Raw genomic sequence first — 17,962 nt, 5'->3', positions numbered from 1 at the left:
GACGCGGGGTAAACGCTCTGCGGTGTCAGAGCCGGGCAGGGACGCGGGGTAAACGCGCTGCGGGGTCAGAGCCGGGCAGGGAGACGTGGGGTAAACGCTCTGCGGTGTCAGAGCCGGGCAGGGACGCGGGTAAACGCTCTGCGGTGTCAGAGCCGGGCAGGGACGCTGGGTAAACGCGCTCTGCGGTGTCAGAGCCGGGCAGGGACGGGGTAAACGCCTCTGCGTGTCAGAGCCGGGCAGGGACGCTGGGTAAACGCTCTGCGGTGTCAGAGCCGGGCAGGACGTGGGGTAACGCTCTGCGGTGTCAGAGCCGGGCAGGGACGGGGTAAACGCTCTGCGGTGTCAGAGCCGGGCCGGGGACGTGGGGTAAACGCTCTGCGGTGTCAGAGCCGGGCAGGGACGGGGTAAACGCTCTGCGGTGTCAGAGCCAGGCAGGGACGTGGGGTAAACGCTCTGCGGTGTCAGAGCCGGGCAGGGACGGGAGTAAACGCTCTGCGGTGTCAGAGCCGGGCAGGGACGGGGTAAACGCTCTGCGGTGTCAGAGCCGGGCAGGGGACGCGGGGTAAACGCCTCTGCGGTGTCAGAGCCGGGCAGGGACGCTGGGTAAACGCTCTGCGGTGTCAGAGCCGGCAGGGACGCGGTAAACGCTCTGCGGTGTCAGAGCCGGGCAGGGGACGCTGGGTAAACGCTCTGCGGTGTCAGAGCCGGGCAGGGGACGCGGGGTAAACGCTCTGCGTGTCAGAGCCGGGCAGGAGGCGGGGTAAACGCTCTGCGGTGTCAGAGCCGGGCAGGACGCTGGTAAACGCTCTGCGGTGTCAGAGCCGGGCAGGGACGTGGGGTAAACGCTCTGCGGTGTCAGAGCCGGGCAGGGACGGGTAAACGCTCTGCGGTGTCAGAGCCGGGCAGGGGACGCGGTAAACGCTCTGCGGTGTCAGAGCCGGGCAGGATACGGGTAAACGCTCTGCGGTGTCAGAGCCGGGCAGGGACGCGGGGTAAACGCGCTCTGCGGTGTCAGAGCCGGGCAGGGGACGGGTAAACGCTCTGCGGTGTCAGAGCCGGGCAGGGACGCGGGGTAAACGCCTCTGCGGTGTCAGAGCCGGGCAGGGACGCTCTGCGGTGTCAGAGCCGGGCAGGGACGGGGTAAACGCTCTGCGGTGTCAGAGCCGGGCAGGGGACGCTAAACGCCTGCGGTGTCAGAGCCGGGCAGGACGTGGGGTAAACGCTCTGCGGTGTCAGAGCCGGGCAGGGACGTGGGGTAAACGCTCTGCGGTGTCAGAGCCGGGCAGGGGGACGCGGGGTAAACGCTCTGCGGTGTCAGAGCCGGGCCGGGACGGGGGGTAAACGCTCGGCGGAGTCAGAGCCGGGCAGGGACGCTGCAACGCCTGCGGTGTCAGAGCCGGGCAGGGACGGGGTAAACGCCTGCGGTGTCAGAGCCGGGCAGGGGACGCGGGTAAACGCTCTGCGGTGTCAGAGCCGGGCAGGGGACGCTGGGTAAACGCTCTGCGGTGTCAGAGCCGGGCAGGGGACGTGGGTAAACGCTCTGCGGTGTCAGAGCCGGGCAGGGGACGTGGGGTAAACGCTCTGCGGTGTCAGAGCCGGGCAGGGCCGCGGGGTAAACGCTCTGCGGTGTCAGAGCCGGGCAGGGACGTGGGGTAAACGCTCTGCGGTGTCAGAGCCGGGCAGGGGGACGTGGGGTAAACGCTCTGCGGTGTCAGAGCCGGGCAGGGACGTGGGGTAAACGCTCTGCGGTGTCAGAGCCGGGCAGGGGGACGTGGGGTAAACGCTCTGCGGTGTCAGAGCCGGGCAGGGACGCTAAACGCCTGCGGTGTCAGAGCCGGGCAGGGGACGGGTAATCGCTCTGCGGTTTCAGAGGCGGGCAGGGACGCGGGGTAAACGCTCTGCGGTGTCAGAGCCGGGCAGGGAGGCGGGGTAAACGCTCTGCGGTGTCAGAGCCGGGCAGGACGTGGGGTAAACGCTCTGCGGTGTCAGAGCCGGGCAGGGACGCGGTAAACGCCTCTGCGGTGTCAGAGCCGGGCAGGGATACGGGTAACGCTCTGCGGTGTCAGAGCCGGGCAGGGGACGCGGGTAAACGCTCTGCGGGGTCAGAGCCGGGCAGGGGGACGCGGGGTAAACGCTCTGCGGTGTCAGAGCCGGGCAGGGGTACGCGGTGTAAACGCCTCTGCGGTGTCAGAGCCGGGCAGGGACGCTGGGGTAAACGCTCTGCGGTGTTAGAGCCGGGCCGGGGGACTCGGTGTAAACGCTCTGCGGTGTCAGAGCCGGGCAGGGATATGGGGTAAACGCTCTGCGGTGTCAGAGCCGGGCAGGACGTGGGGTAACGCCTCTGCGGTGTCAGAGCCGGGCAGGGACGCTGGTAAACGCTCTGCGGTGTCAGAGCCGGGCAGGGACGCGGGTAAACGCTCTGCGGTGTCAGAGCCGGGCAGGACGCGGGTAAACGCTCTGCGGTGTCAGAGCCGGCAGGGACGCGGGTAAACGCTCTGCGGTGTCAGAGCCGGGCAGGGACGCTGCAACGCTCTGGCGTGTCAGAGCCGGGCAGGGGACGGGAAACCGCTCTGCGGTGTCCGAGCCGGGCCGGGACACGGGGTTACCGCTCTGCGGTGTCAGAGCCGGGCTGGGCTACGGGGTTAAAGCTCTGCGGTGTCAGAGCCGGGCCGGGGGACGCGGGGTAAACGCTCTGCGGTGTCAGAGCCGGGCAGGGACGCTGGGTAAACGCTCTGCGGTGTCAGAGCCGGGCAGGGGCAGGGGTAAACGCTCTGCGGTGTCAGAGCCGGGCAGGGATACGGGTAAACGCCTCTGCGGTGTCAGAGCCGGGCAGGGGACGTGGGTAAACGCTCTGCGGTGTCAGAGCCGGGCAGGACGCGGGTAAACGCCTGCGGTGTCAGAGCCGGGCAGGATACGGGTAAACGCTCTGCGGTGTCAGAGCCGGGCAGGGGACGGGTAAACGCTCTGCGGTGTCAGAGCCGGGCAGGGATACGGGTAAACGCTCTGCGTGTCAGAGCCGGGCAGGGATACGGGTAAACGCGCTCTGCGGTGTCAGAGCCGGGCAGGGATACGGGGTAAACGCTCTGCGGTGTCAGAGCCGGGCAGGACGCGGGTAAACGCTCTGCGGTGTCAGAGCCGGGCAGGGACGCGGGGTAAACGCGCTCCGGTGTCACAGCGTGGCAGGGGGACGTGGGGTAAACGCTCTGCGGTGTCAGAGCCGGGCAGGGGGACGCGGGGTAAACGCTCTGCGGTGTCAGAGCCGGGCAGGGGGACGTGGGGTAAACGCTCTGCGGTGTCGGAGCCGGGCAGGGACGGAGTAAACGCTCTGCGGTGTCAGAGCCGGGCAGGGACGGGGTAACGCTCTGCGGTGTCAGAGCCGGGCAGGGGACGGGGTAAACGCTCTGCGGTGTCAGAGCCGGGCAGGGGACGGGGTAAACGCTCTGCGGTGTCAGAGCCGGGCAGGACGCGGGGTAAACGCTCTGCGTGTCAGAGCCGGGCAGGACGCGGGTAAACGCTCTGCGGTGTCAGAGCCGGGCAGGGGACGCGGGTAAACGCTCTGCGTGTCAGAGCCGGGCAGGGACGCTGGGGTAAACGCTCTGCGGTGTCAGAGCCGGGCAGGACGCGGGGTAAACGCTCTGCGGTGTCAGAGCCGGGCAGGGGACGCGTAAACGCTCTGCGGTGTCAGAGCCGGGCAGGGAGTCGGGGTAAACGCTCTGCGGGGTCAGAGCCGGGCAGGGATGCGGGGTAAACGCCCTGCGGTGTCAGAGCCGGGCAGGGGACGCGGGTAAACGCCTGCGGTGTCAGAGCCGGGCAGGGACGCAGGGTAAACGCTCTGCGGTGTCAGAGCCGGGCAGGGACGCGGGTAAACGCTCTGCGGTGTCAGAGCCGGGCAGGACGCGGGTAAACGCTCTGCGGTGTCAGAGCCGGGCAGGGGACGGGTAAACGCTCTGCGGTGTCAGAGCCGGGCAGGGACGCTGGTAAACGCCTGCGGTGTCAGAGCCGGGCAGGACGCGGGAGTAAACGCTCTGCGGTGTCAGAGCCGGGCAGGGACGCGGGGTAAACGCCTGCGGTGTCAGAGCCGGGCAGGGATACGGGTAAACGCCTCTGCGGTGTCAGAGCCGGGCAGGGACGCTGCAACGCTCTGCGGTGTCAGAGCCGGGCAGGGACGCGGGGTAAACGCTCTGCGGTGTCAGAGCCGGGCAGGGACGTGGGGTAAACGCTCTGCGGTGTCAGAGCCGGGCAGGGGGACGCGGGGTAAACGCTCTGCGGTGTCAGAGCCGGGCAGGGATACGGGGTAAACGCTCTGCGGTGTCAGAGCCGGGCAGGGACGTGGGGTAAACGCTCTGCGGTGTCAGAGCCGGGCAGGGACGCTGGGGTAAACGCCTCTGCGGTGTCAGAGCCGGGCAGGGGACGTGGGTAAACGCTCTGCGGTGTCAGAGCCGGGCAGGGGACGTGGGGTAAACGCTCTGCGGTGTCAGAGCCGGGCAGCGGACGTGGTAAACGCTCTGCGGTGTCAGAGCCGGGCAGGATACGGGGTAAACGCTCTGCGGTGTCAGAGCCGGGCAGGGGACGCTGGTAAACGCTCTGCGGTGTCAGAGCCGGGCAGGGACGTGGGGTAAACGCTCTGCGGTGTCAGAGCCGGGCAGGACGGGGTAAACGCTCTGCGGTGTCAGAGCCGGGCAGGGACGCGGGTAAACGCTCTGCGGTGTCAGAGCCGGGCAGGGACGGGGTAACGCTCTGCGGCGTCAGAGCCGGGCAGGGACGCGGGTAAACGCTCTGCGGTGTCAGAGCCGGGCAGGGATGCGGGGTAAACGCTCTGCGGTGTCAGAGCCGGGAAGGACGCGGGTAAACGCTCTGCGGTGTCAGAGCCGGGCAGGGACGGGGTAAACGCTCTGCGGTGTCAGAGCCGGGCAGGACGGGGTAAACGCACTGCGGTGTCAGAGCCGGGCAGGGACGCGGGGTAAACGCTCTGAGGAGTCAGAGCCGGGCAGGGATACGGGTTAACGCTCTGCGGTGTCAGAGCTGGGAAGGGGGACACGGGATAAACGCTCTGCGGTGTCAGAGCTGGGAAGGGGGACACGGGGTAAACGCTCTGCGGTGTCAGAGCTGGGAAGGGGGACACGGGGTAAACGCTCTGCGGTGTCAGAGCCGGGCAGGGACGGGGTAAACGCTCTGCGTGTCAGAGCCGGGCAGGACGGGGTAAACGCTCTGCGGTGTCAGAGCCGGGCAGGGGACGCGGGTAAACGCTCTGCGGCGTCAGAGCCGGGCAGGGACGCTGGGTAAACGCTCTGCGGTGTCAGAGCCGGGCAGGGGACGGGGTAAACGCTCTGCGGTGTCAGAGCCGGGCAGGGACGCGGGTAAACGCTCTGCGGTGTCAGAGCCGGGCAGGGACGCGGGTAAACGCTCTGCGGTGTCAGAGCCGGGCAGGGGGACGTGGGGTAAACGCTCTGCGGTGTCAGAGCCGGGCAGGGACGGGGGGTAAACGCTCTGCGGTGTCAGAGCCGGGCAGGGACGCGGGGTAAACGCTCTGCGGTGTCAGAGCCGGGAAGGGACGCGGGGTAAACGCTCTGCGGTGTCAGAGCCGGGCAGGGACGCGGGGTAAACGCTCTGCGGTGTCAGAGCCGGGCAGGGACGCGGGGTAAACGCTCTGCGGTGTCAGAGCCGGGCAGGGGGACGCGGGGTAAACGCTCTGCGGTGTCAGAGCCGGGCAGGGACGTGGGGTAAACGCTCTGCGGTGTCAGAGCCGGGCAGGGACGCGGGGTAAACGCTCTGCGGTGTCAGAGCCGGGCAGGGGGACGCGGGGTAAACGCTCTGCGGTGTCAGAGCCGGGCAGGGGGACGCGGGGTAAACGCTCTGCGGTGTCAGAGCCGGGCAGGGACGCGGGGTAAACGCTCTGCGGTGTCAGAGCCGGGCAGGGATCCGGGGTAAACGCTCTGCGGTGTCAGAGCCGGGCAGGGACGCGGGGTAAACGCTCTGCGGTGTCAGAGCCGGGCAGGGACGCGGGGTAAACGCTCTGCGGTGTCAGAGCCGGGCAGGGACGCGGGGTAAACGCTCTGCGGTGTCAGAGCCGGGCAGGGACGCGGGGTAAACGCTCTGCGGTGTCAGAGCCGGGCAGGGACGTGGGGTAAACGCTCTGCGGTGTCAGAGCCGGGCAGGGACGCGGGGTAAACGCTCTGCGGTGTCAGAGCCGGGCAGGGATACGGGGTAAACGCTCTGCGGTGTCAGAGCCGGGCAGGGGGACGCGGGGTAAACGCTCTGCGGTGTCAGAGCCGGGCAGGGACGCGGGGTAAACGCTCTGCGGTGTCAGAGCCGGGCGGGGACGCGGGGTAAACGCTCTGCGGTGTCAGAGCCGGGCAGGGGGACGTGGGGTAAACGCTCTGCGGTGTCAGAGCCGGGCAGGGGGACGTGGGGTAAACGCTCTGCGGCGTCAGAGCCGGGCAGGGATACGGGGTAAACGCTCTGCGGTGTCAGAGCCGGGCAGGGGGACGGGGGGTAAACGCTCTGCGGTGTCAGAGCCGGGCAGGGGGACGCGGGGTAAACGCTCTGCGGTGTCGGAGCCGGGCAGGGACGCGGGGTAAACGCTCTGCGGTGTCAGAGCCGGGCAGGGACGCGGGGTAAACGCTCTGCGGTGTCAGAGCCGGGCAGGGACGCGGGGTAAACGCTCTGCGGTGTCAGAGCCGGGCAGGGACGCGGGGTAAACGCTCTGCGGTGTCAGAGCCGGGCAGTATTGCAACTTTTTTTATGGAAGGGGCCCCCCAAATGGCCTTGCCCCCGGCCCCCTGAATCCTGGGGGGCCCCCCAAATGGCCTTGCCCCCGGCCCGTTGAATCCTGGGGGGCCCCCAAATGGCCTTGCCCCGGGCCCCCTGAATCCTGGGGGGGCCCCAAATGGCCTTGCCCCCGGCCCCCTGAATCCTGGGGGGGGCCCCCAAATGGCCTTGCCCCCGGCCCGCTGAATCCTGGGGGGGCCCCCCAAATGGCCTTGCCCCCGGCCCTCTGAATCCTGGGGGGGCCCCCCAAATGGCCTTGCCCCCGGCCCCCTGAATCCTGGGGGGCCCCCAAATGGCCTTGCCCCCGGCCCCCGGACTCCTGGGGGCGGCCCCCGAAATGGCCGTGCCCCGGCCCGCTGAATCCTGGGGCCCCAAATGGCCTTGCCCCCGGCTCCCTGAATCCTGGGGGGCCCCAAATGGCCTTGCCCCCGGCCCGCTGAATCCTGGGGGGGCCCCCAAATGGCCTTGCCCCCGGCTCCCTGAATCCTGGGGGGCCCCAAATGGCCTTGCCCCCGGCTCCCTGAATCCTGGGGGGCCCCAAATGGCCTTGCCCCGGCTCCTGAATCCTGGGGCCCCAAATGGCCTTCCCAGGCCCCTGAATCCTGGGGCCCCCAAATGGCCTTGCCCCCGGCCCGCTGAATCCTGGGGGGGCCCCCAAATGGCCTTGCCCCCGGCTCCCTGAATCCTGGGGGGCCCCAAATGGCCTTGCCCCCGGCTCCCTGAATCCTGGGGGGCCCCAAATGGCCTTGCCCCCGGCCCGCTGAATCCTGGGGGGGGCCCCAAATGGCCTTGCCCCCGGCCCCCTGAATCCTGGGGGGGGCCCCCGAAATGGCCGTGCCCCGGCCCGCTGAATCCTGGGGGGCCCCCAAATGGCCTTGCCCCGGGGCCCCCTGAATCCTGGGGGGGCCCTGCCTGGCATTCCCGGCGCTTCGGGCTCCTGCTCTTTCCGCCGCTCGCTGGCTGCGGGACACGGACCAGGGCCTGGGAGGGGGGCGGGAACAGCCCCCTGCAATGTCTGGCTGAAAAATAAGAAGAAAAGTTTAGAGTTAAAAATCCCAGCTGCGAAGTCCCGGTAAAACCAGGGGGAAGCGCGAGACCCAGCGGCGCGCAGCCCCTCCGGACTTGCGCGTATTTTCAGCGAGTGTTTGCTCGGCAAACAGGGGCTTTGCTCCGCGCGCATCAGGGAGAACCGAGCCGGGTTTGGGGGGCTCCGGCCGGGCCCGGGGCGGTCGGACTCTGCCCCCAGCCCGGCACAGGCCCGGCCGGGGGATCGCTAGGACCCAGCAGCCGCTGGCCGGGGCCACCGGCCCGGCGGCAGGAAGTGATTCGCAGTCGCTCCGCAGTGACTCCGGAGCCCGGGCTGCCGCCGGGAGAGGGGAAGCTCCAGCCGGGGCAGAGCCCCCAGCTCCCGGGGGGGGCACCGCTGGGAGGGAAGGTGAGAGAGACCCGCCCCCCCCCCCCATACTCGGGCTGCAGGGGCGGGGGCGGGGTTGGTCCCGGGCTGCTTCCAGCGGGGCTGGCTGCAAATCCCGGACCCCTGCCCAGCGGGGGGGGTGCGCGGGGAGCGGGGGAGGCTGGAAGGGGGGAGATGGGGGGGCTGTGAGGGGAAGGAGTGGGGAGGAGGTTGGAATAGGGGAGATGTGGGAGGAGCTGGGAGGGGGAGGAGAGGCTGGAATAGGAAGATGTGAAGAGGGGAGATGTCGGGGGCTGTGAGGCGAAGGGGTGATGGGGAGGAGAGGCTGTGAGGGGAGAGGGTGGGGCTAGAATAGGAGGAAGATGTGAAGGGGAGCTGTGAGGAGGCTGGAATAGGGGAGATGGTGGGGGCTGTGAGGGGAAGGGGTGGGGAGGAGATTGGAATAGGGGAGATGTGGGGCTGTGAGGGGAAGGGGTGATGGGGAAGGAGGCTGGGATGGGGGAAGATGTGAAGGGGGGGCTGTGAGGCAAAGGGGTGATGGGGAGGGGAGGCTGGGATCAGGGGAAGGTGGGGGGGCTGTGAGGGGGTGGGGGCTGGAATAGGAGGAAGATGTGGGGGCTGTGAGGGGAAGGGGTGATGGGGAAGGGAGGCTGGGATGGGGAAGATGTGAGGGGAGCTGTGAGGCAAAGGGGTGATGGGGAGGAGGCTGGGATCAGGGGAAGGTGGGGGCTGTGAGGGGTGGGGGCTGGAATAGGAGGAAGATGGGAGGGGGGAGCTGTGAGGGGAAGGGGTGGGGGGCTGGCGGGACAATGGGAGAACAAGGAGACGCTGGCCGGGACGGGAGGGAGGGCTAAGGGGACGGGGTCGGGAGAGATACAGGGGCAGCTCCCTCACTCCACAGGGCCCCACCCAGCAGCCACTGCGGATTCCTCCCTCCCCCCAAAATGGTGCCATAAGCATTGCAAGTGGGGTAGCGGGGGGGGGGGGCAGGGGATTTCCCTGCAGGGCTGAGAATTTGCACAGCAAATATCCACCCCTCCGCCTCCCCTCCCGCACTCGGCTCCCAGTTTAATACTTTGTTTCCAGACAATCTCGTTATTTGGGGCTCTGACTCCCGGGTGCTGGTCTGATTTCTGTGCCGGATTCGGTGTCACTCCAGAGTCACCGCTCGCCCTGGCCAGCAAAGGGTGGAATTGGGAGTTGGTTCGGTTCTGGTTCAAGACACCCCAAAACGGTTCAGTTGCCAGGCAGTGCCGGGGGGCGGGTAGGAGCAGCTTCCTTCGGTGGGGAACTGAATTTGGGGCCCGTGTCAAGTGGGGCATTTGGAAGGAGGAGCTGCCCCGGGGGCTGGGTGGGAGGAGGCCCGTCTAGCGGGGAGAACAGTTGGGGAACCAGCTCCTTTTTCCTCGGGATTGAAGAGTTATCGTCAACTTCTGGGACCGGGCGCCCCCCACTTCTCTCCCACCTCCCTCTCTGCTCCTAGGGGCTGTCTCCTCCTCTCCTTCTCCTGGGGCCATTGCCTGCCTGGGTCCTACTGATCATGAAGGAAAGAGCAGAGACGCTTTCATTTTATTTGATCGGATACTGAGCTTAAAAACGGCTGAAAGTTTATGGTAACCGGCGACCTGTTTTTCCCACAGTTCAGGTCAGATTCAGCGTCATTCAGAGTAAGAGAAAAATGATGGATTGAGTCTGGCTCCAGCTCGGTTTAAAAATACCAGTTCAGACTGGTTCTGGTTCGGTTCTGGTGCGAGTCCAGGCGGGCACATGAAATCTGCAGCTGCTGCCCTGACAGCCCAGGGAGACTCAGTGCTGGAGTTTGTCTCCCTCTGCTCTTAGAGTTGAGTTTTCTGGGTCAGACGCTGCCGCCTCCGGCGTCGTGATCTGGGAGCCCAGGCTGGGGAGAGACCTTCATAAACGCCCCCTCAGTGTGCCCAGCCCAGGTGGGGACTTCCCCCCGGGGGCTGGAATTAGCCCCCCGCACCAGCCCGGAGCCGGAGCCCCCAGGTGATGGGGAAAGTGCTGGGGACAGGCAGGAAAGTGACTTTTCAGGGACCAGCTGGCGAGTTTGTACCGGAGGGGAAGGGGCTCCCCGTGTGTCTGCGGGTCCCAGAGCGGCTGCCCTCGGGGACACAGCCAGGCTCTCGCTGGAGAGCGAACGCCCCTGGGAACGGGACAGTCACCAGTTCTCCCAGGCGGAGGGGAGAGGGAAGGAGACGGGAAGGGTGACGCCGAAACGGGCAGCAGGAGCAGGGAGGAGAGAGAGAGGTTCCCAGCTCCCAAACCTGCCCAGATCCAGCCGCTGCGTCACCCCCACGGGGCAGATTGAGTGTCCTGGGAACAAGGTGAGGAGCGGAGAGAGGAAAGGCCAGCGCCTGCCCCTGTCAAGTCACGGCCCTGCTGAGCCGATGCGCTGCCTGGGGACAATAAGGACAGAAAAACGTCAGACCAGTGGTCTGTCTAGCCCAATATCCTGTCTTCCGACAGCGGCCAATGGCCGGTGCTTAAGAGGGAATGAAGAGAGCAAGGGATCATCGCGTGATCTTGCCATTCTCTCTTCGCTTCTAGCCGTCGGAGGCTCGGGACGCCCAGAGCAAGGGGTAGCATCCCTGCCCATCCTGGTTAATAGCCACTGATGGTCCTGTCCTCCATGAATTTATCCAGTTCTTCTCTGAACCCTGTTATAGTCTTGGCCTTCACAACATCCCCTGGCGAGGAGTTCCCCGGGTTAACAGTGTGCTGCGTGAAGAAATATTTCCTTGTGTTTGTTTTAAACCTGCTGCCCGTTAATTTCATTGGGTGACCCCTAGTTCTTGTGTCAGGTGAAGGGGTAAATAACACTTCCTGGGAACAACGTCAGGGGGAATCCACCCAAGCGGCTCCTTTGATTCTGCTTTTTTTCTAGCATTTGTCTCAGCGCCTCTGTCGCTGGGAGGGTTTAAAATTGCCTCGGTGGGTCCAGCCCTGGTGGGAGGGGCCGGGGCTGTGTTGGAACGAAGGGCCGGAGGCGACAGGAGAAGCGTTTCAGTGGCATAAGATCTCCACCCCGCGAGAGGCGGTAGCTGTGTCGGTGGGAGAAGCTCTCCTGAGCAACCTCAAATATACCTGAGTGTGGGCCATGCCAAAGTGACGGAGGGTTTTCCCAGGGTGGCAGAGTCTAGCTCAGGGGTCGGCAACCTTTCAGCAGCGCTGGGCCGAGGCTTCATTTATTCACTCTCATTTAAGGTTCCACATGCCAGTCATACATGTTAACAGTTTTAGACGGTCTCTTTCTATAAGTCTATAATATACAACTAAACTATTGTTGTATGTAAAGTATTTAAGGTTTTTAAATGTTTAAGAAGCTCCATTTAAAATTAAATGAAAATGCAGAGCCCCCCGGACGGGTGGCCAGGACCCGGGCAGTGAGTGCCACTGAAAATCGGCTCATGTGCCGCCTTCGGCACGTGTGCCATAGGTTGCCTACCCCTGGCCTAGAGCATCTTTCTGCAGGGAAAGACCCTGGGGGGGAATCGGGGTGTGACATGGACTAACGCCCCTCTGAAAGCTTCCCACTTGTCCCTCTCACCCTGACAGGCTGAAGAATCACGTCCACATTTCGCTCCAGATCGTCCCGTCTTCCAGGAGACGGGGAAGAGAAACGGCTGTGGTGCAGCCGGCTCAGGTAGGGGATTTTCAGGGAGGGGTGTGTGTGTGTGTGTGTGGTTTTTAGAGGGGAGGGGCAGGAAAGACACGGGGCGAGGCAGGGCGGGGGCATGTTCACCTTGGCCCTCGTTTCCCGAACAGGCCCATTGGGAGGGGGCGACCGTCCCCCCATTTCTGAACGAGGAAACGCCCCATGGACAGGGCTGGGAAAACTGACCAGGTTCTCGGTGCTGGAGCCTGGACCCGCTAGCCGGTGGCTACCGTGGAACATGCAGGTGGCGGGATGCTTGGAGCTCGGCTTCCCATATCAGCCGGTGGCTAGGAGGTGTGTGGTGAACGAGGCGACCCTGCTGGGAGGGGCTCCCGCGGGTGGCTCCTCTGAGCAGGGCGGGGATGGGATTCTGCTTCTCCGTCCCTCCTCCATCGTGACGAGTGGGATTGTGGCCGGGGCAGCAGGCTCTGAGTGGAGGAACTGATGTTGTTTCAGAGGCCGGTGACCTTCGAGGAGGTGGCTGTGCATTTCACCGGGGAAAGGGGGCTCTGCGGGACCCCGCCCCGAGAGCCCGCTGCAGGGACGTCATGCAGGCGAATGATGAGACTGTCACCTCGCTGGGTAAGGGATTCCCGTCCCCTCAGTTAATAAAGGCCGTTGGGTCTGCATTTCTGAATCTGGTCAGCTTCATCCCTGCTCGGTTAGATTGTAGGGGGAGGGTCGCGTTGTCCACAGCTCCAGGGCGCGTGACACTTTCATCTCCATACCCCCTCCAAGAGAACAGGGGAGTCGGAAATGTAATGGACGTGCTCATTCAACCCCGTCTCCAGCGTTCAAGGGCCCAGAAGCAGGGTATTGTCCTGCCTGTATAATTTCTCCTTCACCTTCCTCCTTGGGACTAGCTTCATCCGTGGCGAGGGCTCTAGGTTCTGCAGGGTATGAAAGAGGCAGGAATTTAACGCCTGAGCCGTGGGTGGGTGTGTCCGTAAGTCCCGCAGAAGCCACAGATCTTGAGAACCCCTAGTGAGGTCATGACAACACCCCCCGCAGACCCCGAGGGGTCTGAGTTATTACAATCCCACGTAAGGTCAGGCTAAACTCAGGCAATGTCCCTCGTGACAGATACTCTGCAGCTGGAGCGTGCCTGATTTCACCCCCTGCACAGGATTTCCCATTCCCAGACCTGACCTGATCGCCCGGCTGCACGGAGGGGAGGGGCCGTGGGTCCCAGATCTCCAGGCCTCCAAGGAAAAGGAGCTCTGGAGAGGCACTCGCACAAGTGTGGGGTCAGGGAAACTGACACAGAAAGCACTGAGACGCCCCAAAATGCAGGGCCGCCCACGGGGGGGGGGGCAAGTGGGGCAATTTGCCGCATGGACCCCCACGAGAGTTTTTTGGGGCCCCTGGAGCGGGGTCCTTCACTCACTCTGGGGGCCTTGGAAAACTCTCGCGGAGTCCAGGCCCCCAGAGCTGCTTCCGCTCCGGGTCTTCGGCTGCAATTTGGCGGCGGGGGGTCCTTCTGCTCCGGGACCCGCTGCTGAAGTGCTGGGTTTTCCATGGCAATTCGGCAGCGGCGGCCCCCTCACCGCAGGTCTTTGGGGCACTTTGGCGGCGGGTCCTGGAGCGGAAGGACCCCCCACTGCCGAATTGTCGCCGAAGCGGGGGCCCCCCCGCTGCCGAAGACCCCAGGCCCCCTGAATCCTCTGGGCGGCCCTGCCAAAATGTGCTGTGAGCGAGCGCCCTCACGTCTGCTCCATTTCACCCAGGTCAGGGCTGCAATCAGCACATGTCGTATCATCACGGCAAATATCAGTCCCGGCTTCCCATCCTCCCTGACTTTACCTCCCTGGCAGCGTTCGGATGGGACGTGGAGGCAGAATCCACGGTCTCAGGCTTGGATCTACGCTACCGCTTATGTTAGTGTCACTTTTGTCACTCGGGGGGGTGAATAAACCAACCCCCTGAGCGATGTAAGTTACACCCAGTATGTCAGTGGGAGAGTTTCTCCCATCGACTGAGCTGCCGTCGCTCGCCCGGGCTGGAAAAAGGCCTCGTCTACACTACGGACGACGTCCAGCCACTGCTGTCATTAAACCCCTGTTCAGGTCCACACTCTGCTCCTTGCGTTGGCAGAGCCCATCCCCGCTAGCAGCTCTTGCACCGACACAGAGAGCAGAGCGCTGCGGGTCGCGATCCCCCGGCGCAGCTGGCCGCAGGGTGCTTTGGGAAGCGCCTCGCGGGGCAGGTGGAGCCTCACGTCATGCAGGTTTCCTCCTGCTACACCAGAACCTCAGCGTGATGGAGACCTCGGGCACGGGGGCTGTTCCTAACCCTGAAACGTTCGTAGCCCTGAGCGAGACGTTATGGGAGGCGCCTCAGGGCAGACGGCTCGGAGCAGGGGCTCACGGCTGTGCCTGCGAACCTCAGCGTCTTCACCTCCCACCTGTAAGCGGCTGCCCCAGGCGTGGCGAGTAGGGGGCCGGGGTGGGGACAGGCAGCCCGGATGTGCCCGCAACGCCGGCACGGTGCAGTATTTGGTGGGGCTTTGTCTCCACTGCTGCCTGATTGCCTGCGTCCGGATCCGCGGGGCGTCCGGTTCCACATGGCGTCCGGTTGACTGGTCAGTCCGTAACTCCGGCGTTGGGATCTACTGTCGATTGCCAGCTGAAGCGTGGGTGTGGGGAGGAGGGGAAGAGTGTGTGACAGGGAGTGTGTGTGTGTGTGTGTAGAGACAGAGACACTGTGTGTGCAGGGGGCGTGTGTGTGTGTGTAGAGACAGAGACACTGTGTGTGCAGGGGGCATGTGTGTGTGTGTGTGTGTGTGTAGAGACAGAGACACTGTGTGTGCAGGGGACGTGTGTGTGTGTGTAGAGACAGAGACACTGTGTGTGCAGGGGACGTGTGTGTGTGTGTGTGTGTAGAGACAGAGACACTGTGTGTGCAGGGGACGTGTGTGTGTGTAGAGACAGAGACACTGTGTGTGCAGGGGACGTGTGTGTGTGTAGAGACAGAGACACTGTGTGTGCAGGGGACGTGTGTGTGTGTGTAGAGACAGAGACACTGTGTGTGCAGGGGACGTGTGTGTGTGTGTGTAGAGACAGAGACACTGTGTGTGCAGGGGACGTGTGTGTGTCCCTTCCCTCCTGCCCTGCTGTGTCCCTAGTGCCGGGGAGGGCAGGATCTCGCGTTAATGATGCTGCGATTCCCTCCGAGTTCTCCCGCAGCCGCCTCTGCCCACAAACCCAGGAGATCCCCCCCGTCCCCTGTGGTCCAGGCAGGCGTGTGTCTGCTGCCACCCTGCTCAGCTGGGCAGTAGCTCTGCACGCTGAGGAATTTCAGCGCGTCCGGGAGCTTTGAAAGGGGAGGGACGCCTGCCCGAGTAGCTGGATGCAGGGCCACGGAGTTCAAAACAGTGAGCCGAGTGGTCACGGCGGGCATTGCGGGATACCTCCTGGAGGCCAGTTACGGTGACGTAACGAACGCGGCGTCTACACTGACGCTTTGTCTCTCTAACTTTGCTGCAAAAAGCCTCTCATCGAGGTGGGTTTTTTTCATTTGTTGCCAAAACAGGAGAGTTTTGCCAACAAACCTCCGTTGTTTTGTCGACAAAAGCTGCCTTTTGCCGACAAAACGGTGTAGTGTAGACAAGCCCTATCTAGGGAGAGCACAGACAGTGACTCCTGGCTGGGTTGTCTCTCTCTCTCCCAGCAGGTGATGAGCGTGGGAGTGAGGACAAGGAGGCGAATCAACAGCAGGAAGCTCCTGGGAAAGTGGAACCACAGGGGGCGTTTCTGAGAAGAGCTGAAGGGAGTTTTCCCCAGTGCTTGACACAGGGAAAAGCCTGGGGATATCAGGGCAGGGCAGGGAGGCAGCTGAAAACACATCCGAGGAAGAAACCGGATGAATCCAGTCCGTGCGAGGGTCCCAAGGAAACCGCAGCTCCGCAGATAAAGCACAAGGAAGAAAAACCCTACAAATGTCTTGACTGTGGGAAAAGATTCAGTGCGAGAACAAGCCTCGCTATGCATTGGAAAATCCATACAGGAGAGAAACCCTATAAATGTTTGGACTGCGGGAAAAGTTTCCGTCAGAGTTCACACCTTATTACACATCAAAGACTGCACCTGGGAGAAAGACCCTATAGCTGCCTTGAGTGTGGAAAAAGTTTTAATGAAAGTTCATCTCTTACTAAACATGGGAGAATCCACACAGGAGAAAGACCCTATAAATGCCTTGAGTGTGGGAAAAGCTTCAATTTCAAATCAGCCCTTACTGTGCATCAGAGAACCCACACGGGAGAGAAACCCTATAAATGCTTGGACTGTGGGAAAACCTTCAGTGAGAACTCACATCTCATTAACCATGGGAGAATCCACACAGGAGAGAAACCCTATACGTGCTTGGAATGCGGGAAAAGCTTTCGTAAGAGGTCGTCCCTTCTTACACACCAGAGACTGCACACAGGAGAGAGACCATTTAAATGCCTGGAGTGTGGGAAAGATTTTAGTGAGCGATCAGCCCTTATTACACACAGGAGAACCCACACAGGAGAGAAACCCTATAACTGCTTGGACTGCGGGAAAAGCTTCAGTCAGAGGTCACATCTTATTAACCATGGGAGAATCCACACGGGAGAGAAACCTTATAAATGCTTGGAATGCGAGAAAAGCTTTTGTCAGAAATCGTCCCTTCTTACGCACCAGAGACGGCACACAGGAGAGAGACCGTATCAATGCCTTGAGTGTGGGAAAGGGTTCAGTGTGCGAGCGTCTCTTCTTACACACGAGAGAACCCACATGGGAGAGAATCCCTATAAGTGCCTTGACTGTGGGAAAAGTTTCATTCAGCCATCCAGCCTTATGACGCATCAGAGAATGCACACGGGCGACAAACCCCATAAATGCTTGGAGTGCGGGAAAAGCTTCAGTCACAACTCCTACCTTGCTAGACATCGGAAAATCCATACAGGAGAAAGCCCATATCAATGCTTGGACTGTGGGAAAAGTTTTGCTCACAAGGCAGGCCTGGTTGTGCACCAGAGAATCCACACTGCGGAGAAGCCCTATCGATGCTTGGATTGTGGGGAAAACTTCAGCCACAAATCAAACCTTACTAGACATCAGACAATCCACCTGGGAGGAAAGACCCTATAAATGCCTCGACTGCGGGAAGAGTTTCATTGAGACGTCACCATTTGTTACGCACCAGAGAATACTCACTGGAGAGAGACCCCAGAAGTGCTTGGACTGCGGGAAAAGTTTCATTGAGACGTCACCGTTTCTTACGCACCAGAGAATACTCATTGGAGAGAGACCCCAGAAGTGCTTGGACTGCGGGAAAAGTTTTGTTCAGATCTCGCACCTTACTAGACATCAGCGAATTCAGGGCCGTGCTTAGGCATATGCGGCTGTGTAGGGCACCCAAAAATTTGGGGCACCCTTGGGTCTTAGTGTCCCCCCCTTCTGCCTCCTCTTATCCCTGTTCTGACCCTTCCTGCAGGCTCCCACAGCTAGTGAGTCTTCCTCCGGAGGGGATCTAGGAACTTCAAAGTGATAAAGCCTCCAGCCTGCCAGCACAGCATTGACACTGTTAAAGAGCCATCGAGGGGTAATGAAGCCATTTCACAGGCATTTGCCCAACGCCAGGTATAGCCTGTCAATTTCTGAATTTACTGACACAACCAGCTGGGTATCACTGTCATATTTACTCAGAGCATTTTACTTAGTTTAAATTTTGCTTTAAAAACATTTCATTAGTGAGTTGGTGAAGATTATAAAATCACCGCTCTAAAAAATCCTTGCCTAGATTTTTAGATGCACAATCTGAGTATTCATCTTTCGCCTTAAACGCTTGGACCTTCAGACATACAGGTTTTTAAATAAATCCTTCAGAAGACACACACACACCCCTGTCTAAAATACGCATGCGAGTCCAGTCTGTCGTCGGGCATAGGGGCAGCAGCTTAATAATAGAGCATTGGGCCCTATAAATCCTAAGGACGGCCCTGCGAGTTCGTACTGGAGATAAACCTGATAAATGCCTCCACTGTAGGAAAAGTTTCACTGAGAGAACAAACCCTGTTAGACTTCACAGGATCCGCAGAGGCTATAAACTTCATAAATGCCTCCGGTGTGGGAAAAGCT

The 17,962-nt window shown here is 62.4% G+C and overlaps 1 protein-coding gene across 4 annotated transcripts; it reads left to right on the top strand.

Moving 5' to 3' along the window:
- The first annotated feature begins 9,141 nt into the window (after positions 1 to 9,141).
- Positions 9,142 to 17,960, top strand: LOC120381437 (zinc finger protein 501-like). Of its 4 annotated transcripts, none has more exons than XR_005588054.1 (6): positions 9,146 to 9,827; positions 11,759 to 11,846; positions 12,315 to 12,440; positions 14,106 to 14,264; positions 15,528 to 17,077; positions 17,162 to 17,960. XR_005588054.1 is itself a non-coding variant. In XM_039499633.1 (5 exons), the coding sequence occupies exons 4-5, from the start codon at positions 14,183 to 14,185 to the stop codon at positions 16,970 to 16,972; spliced, it is 1,527 nt and encodes a 508-aa protein (XP_039355567.1). In that variant the 5' UTR covers positions 9,146 to 9,827; positions 11,759 to 11,846; positions 12,315 to 12,440; positions 14,106 to 14,182; the 3' UTR covers positions 16,973 to 17,960. The 4 variants fall into 4 exon arrangements, 2 of the variants coding, with proteins under 2 accessions (XP_039355569.1, XP_039355567.1); XR_005588055.1 differs by having other exon boundaries at positions 15,528 to 17,081; positions 17,166 to 17,960; XM_039499633.1 differs by having other exon boundaries at positions 15,528 to 17,960.
- The last annotated feature ends 2 nt before the right edge of the window (positions 17,961 to 17,962 follow it).

Source organism: Mauremys reevesii, linkage group 14 (assembly GCF_016161935.1).
Source record: "Mauremys reevesii isolate NIE-2019 linkage group 14, ASM1616193v1, whole genome shotgun sequence".
Taxonomy (NCBI): domain Eukaryota; kingdom Metazoa; phylum Chordata; order Testudines; family Geoemydidae; genus Mauremys; species Mauremys reevesii.
Note: the sequence above shows the minus strand (reverse complement) of the source record. Positions and strands in the feature narration are given on the sequence as shown.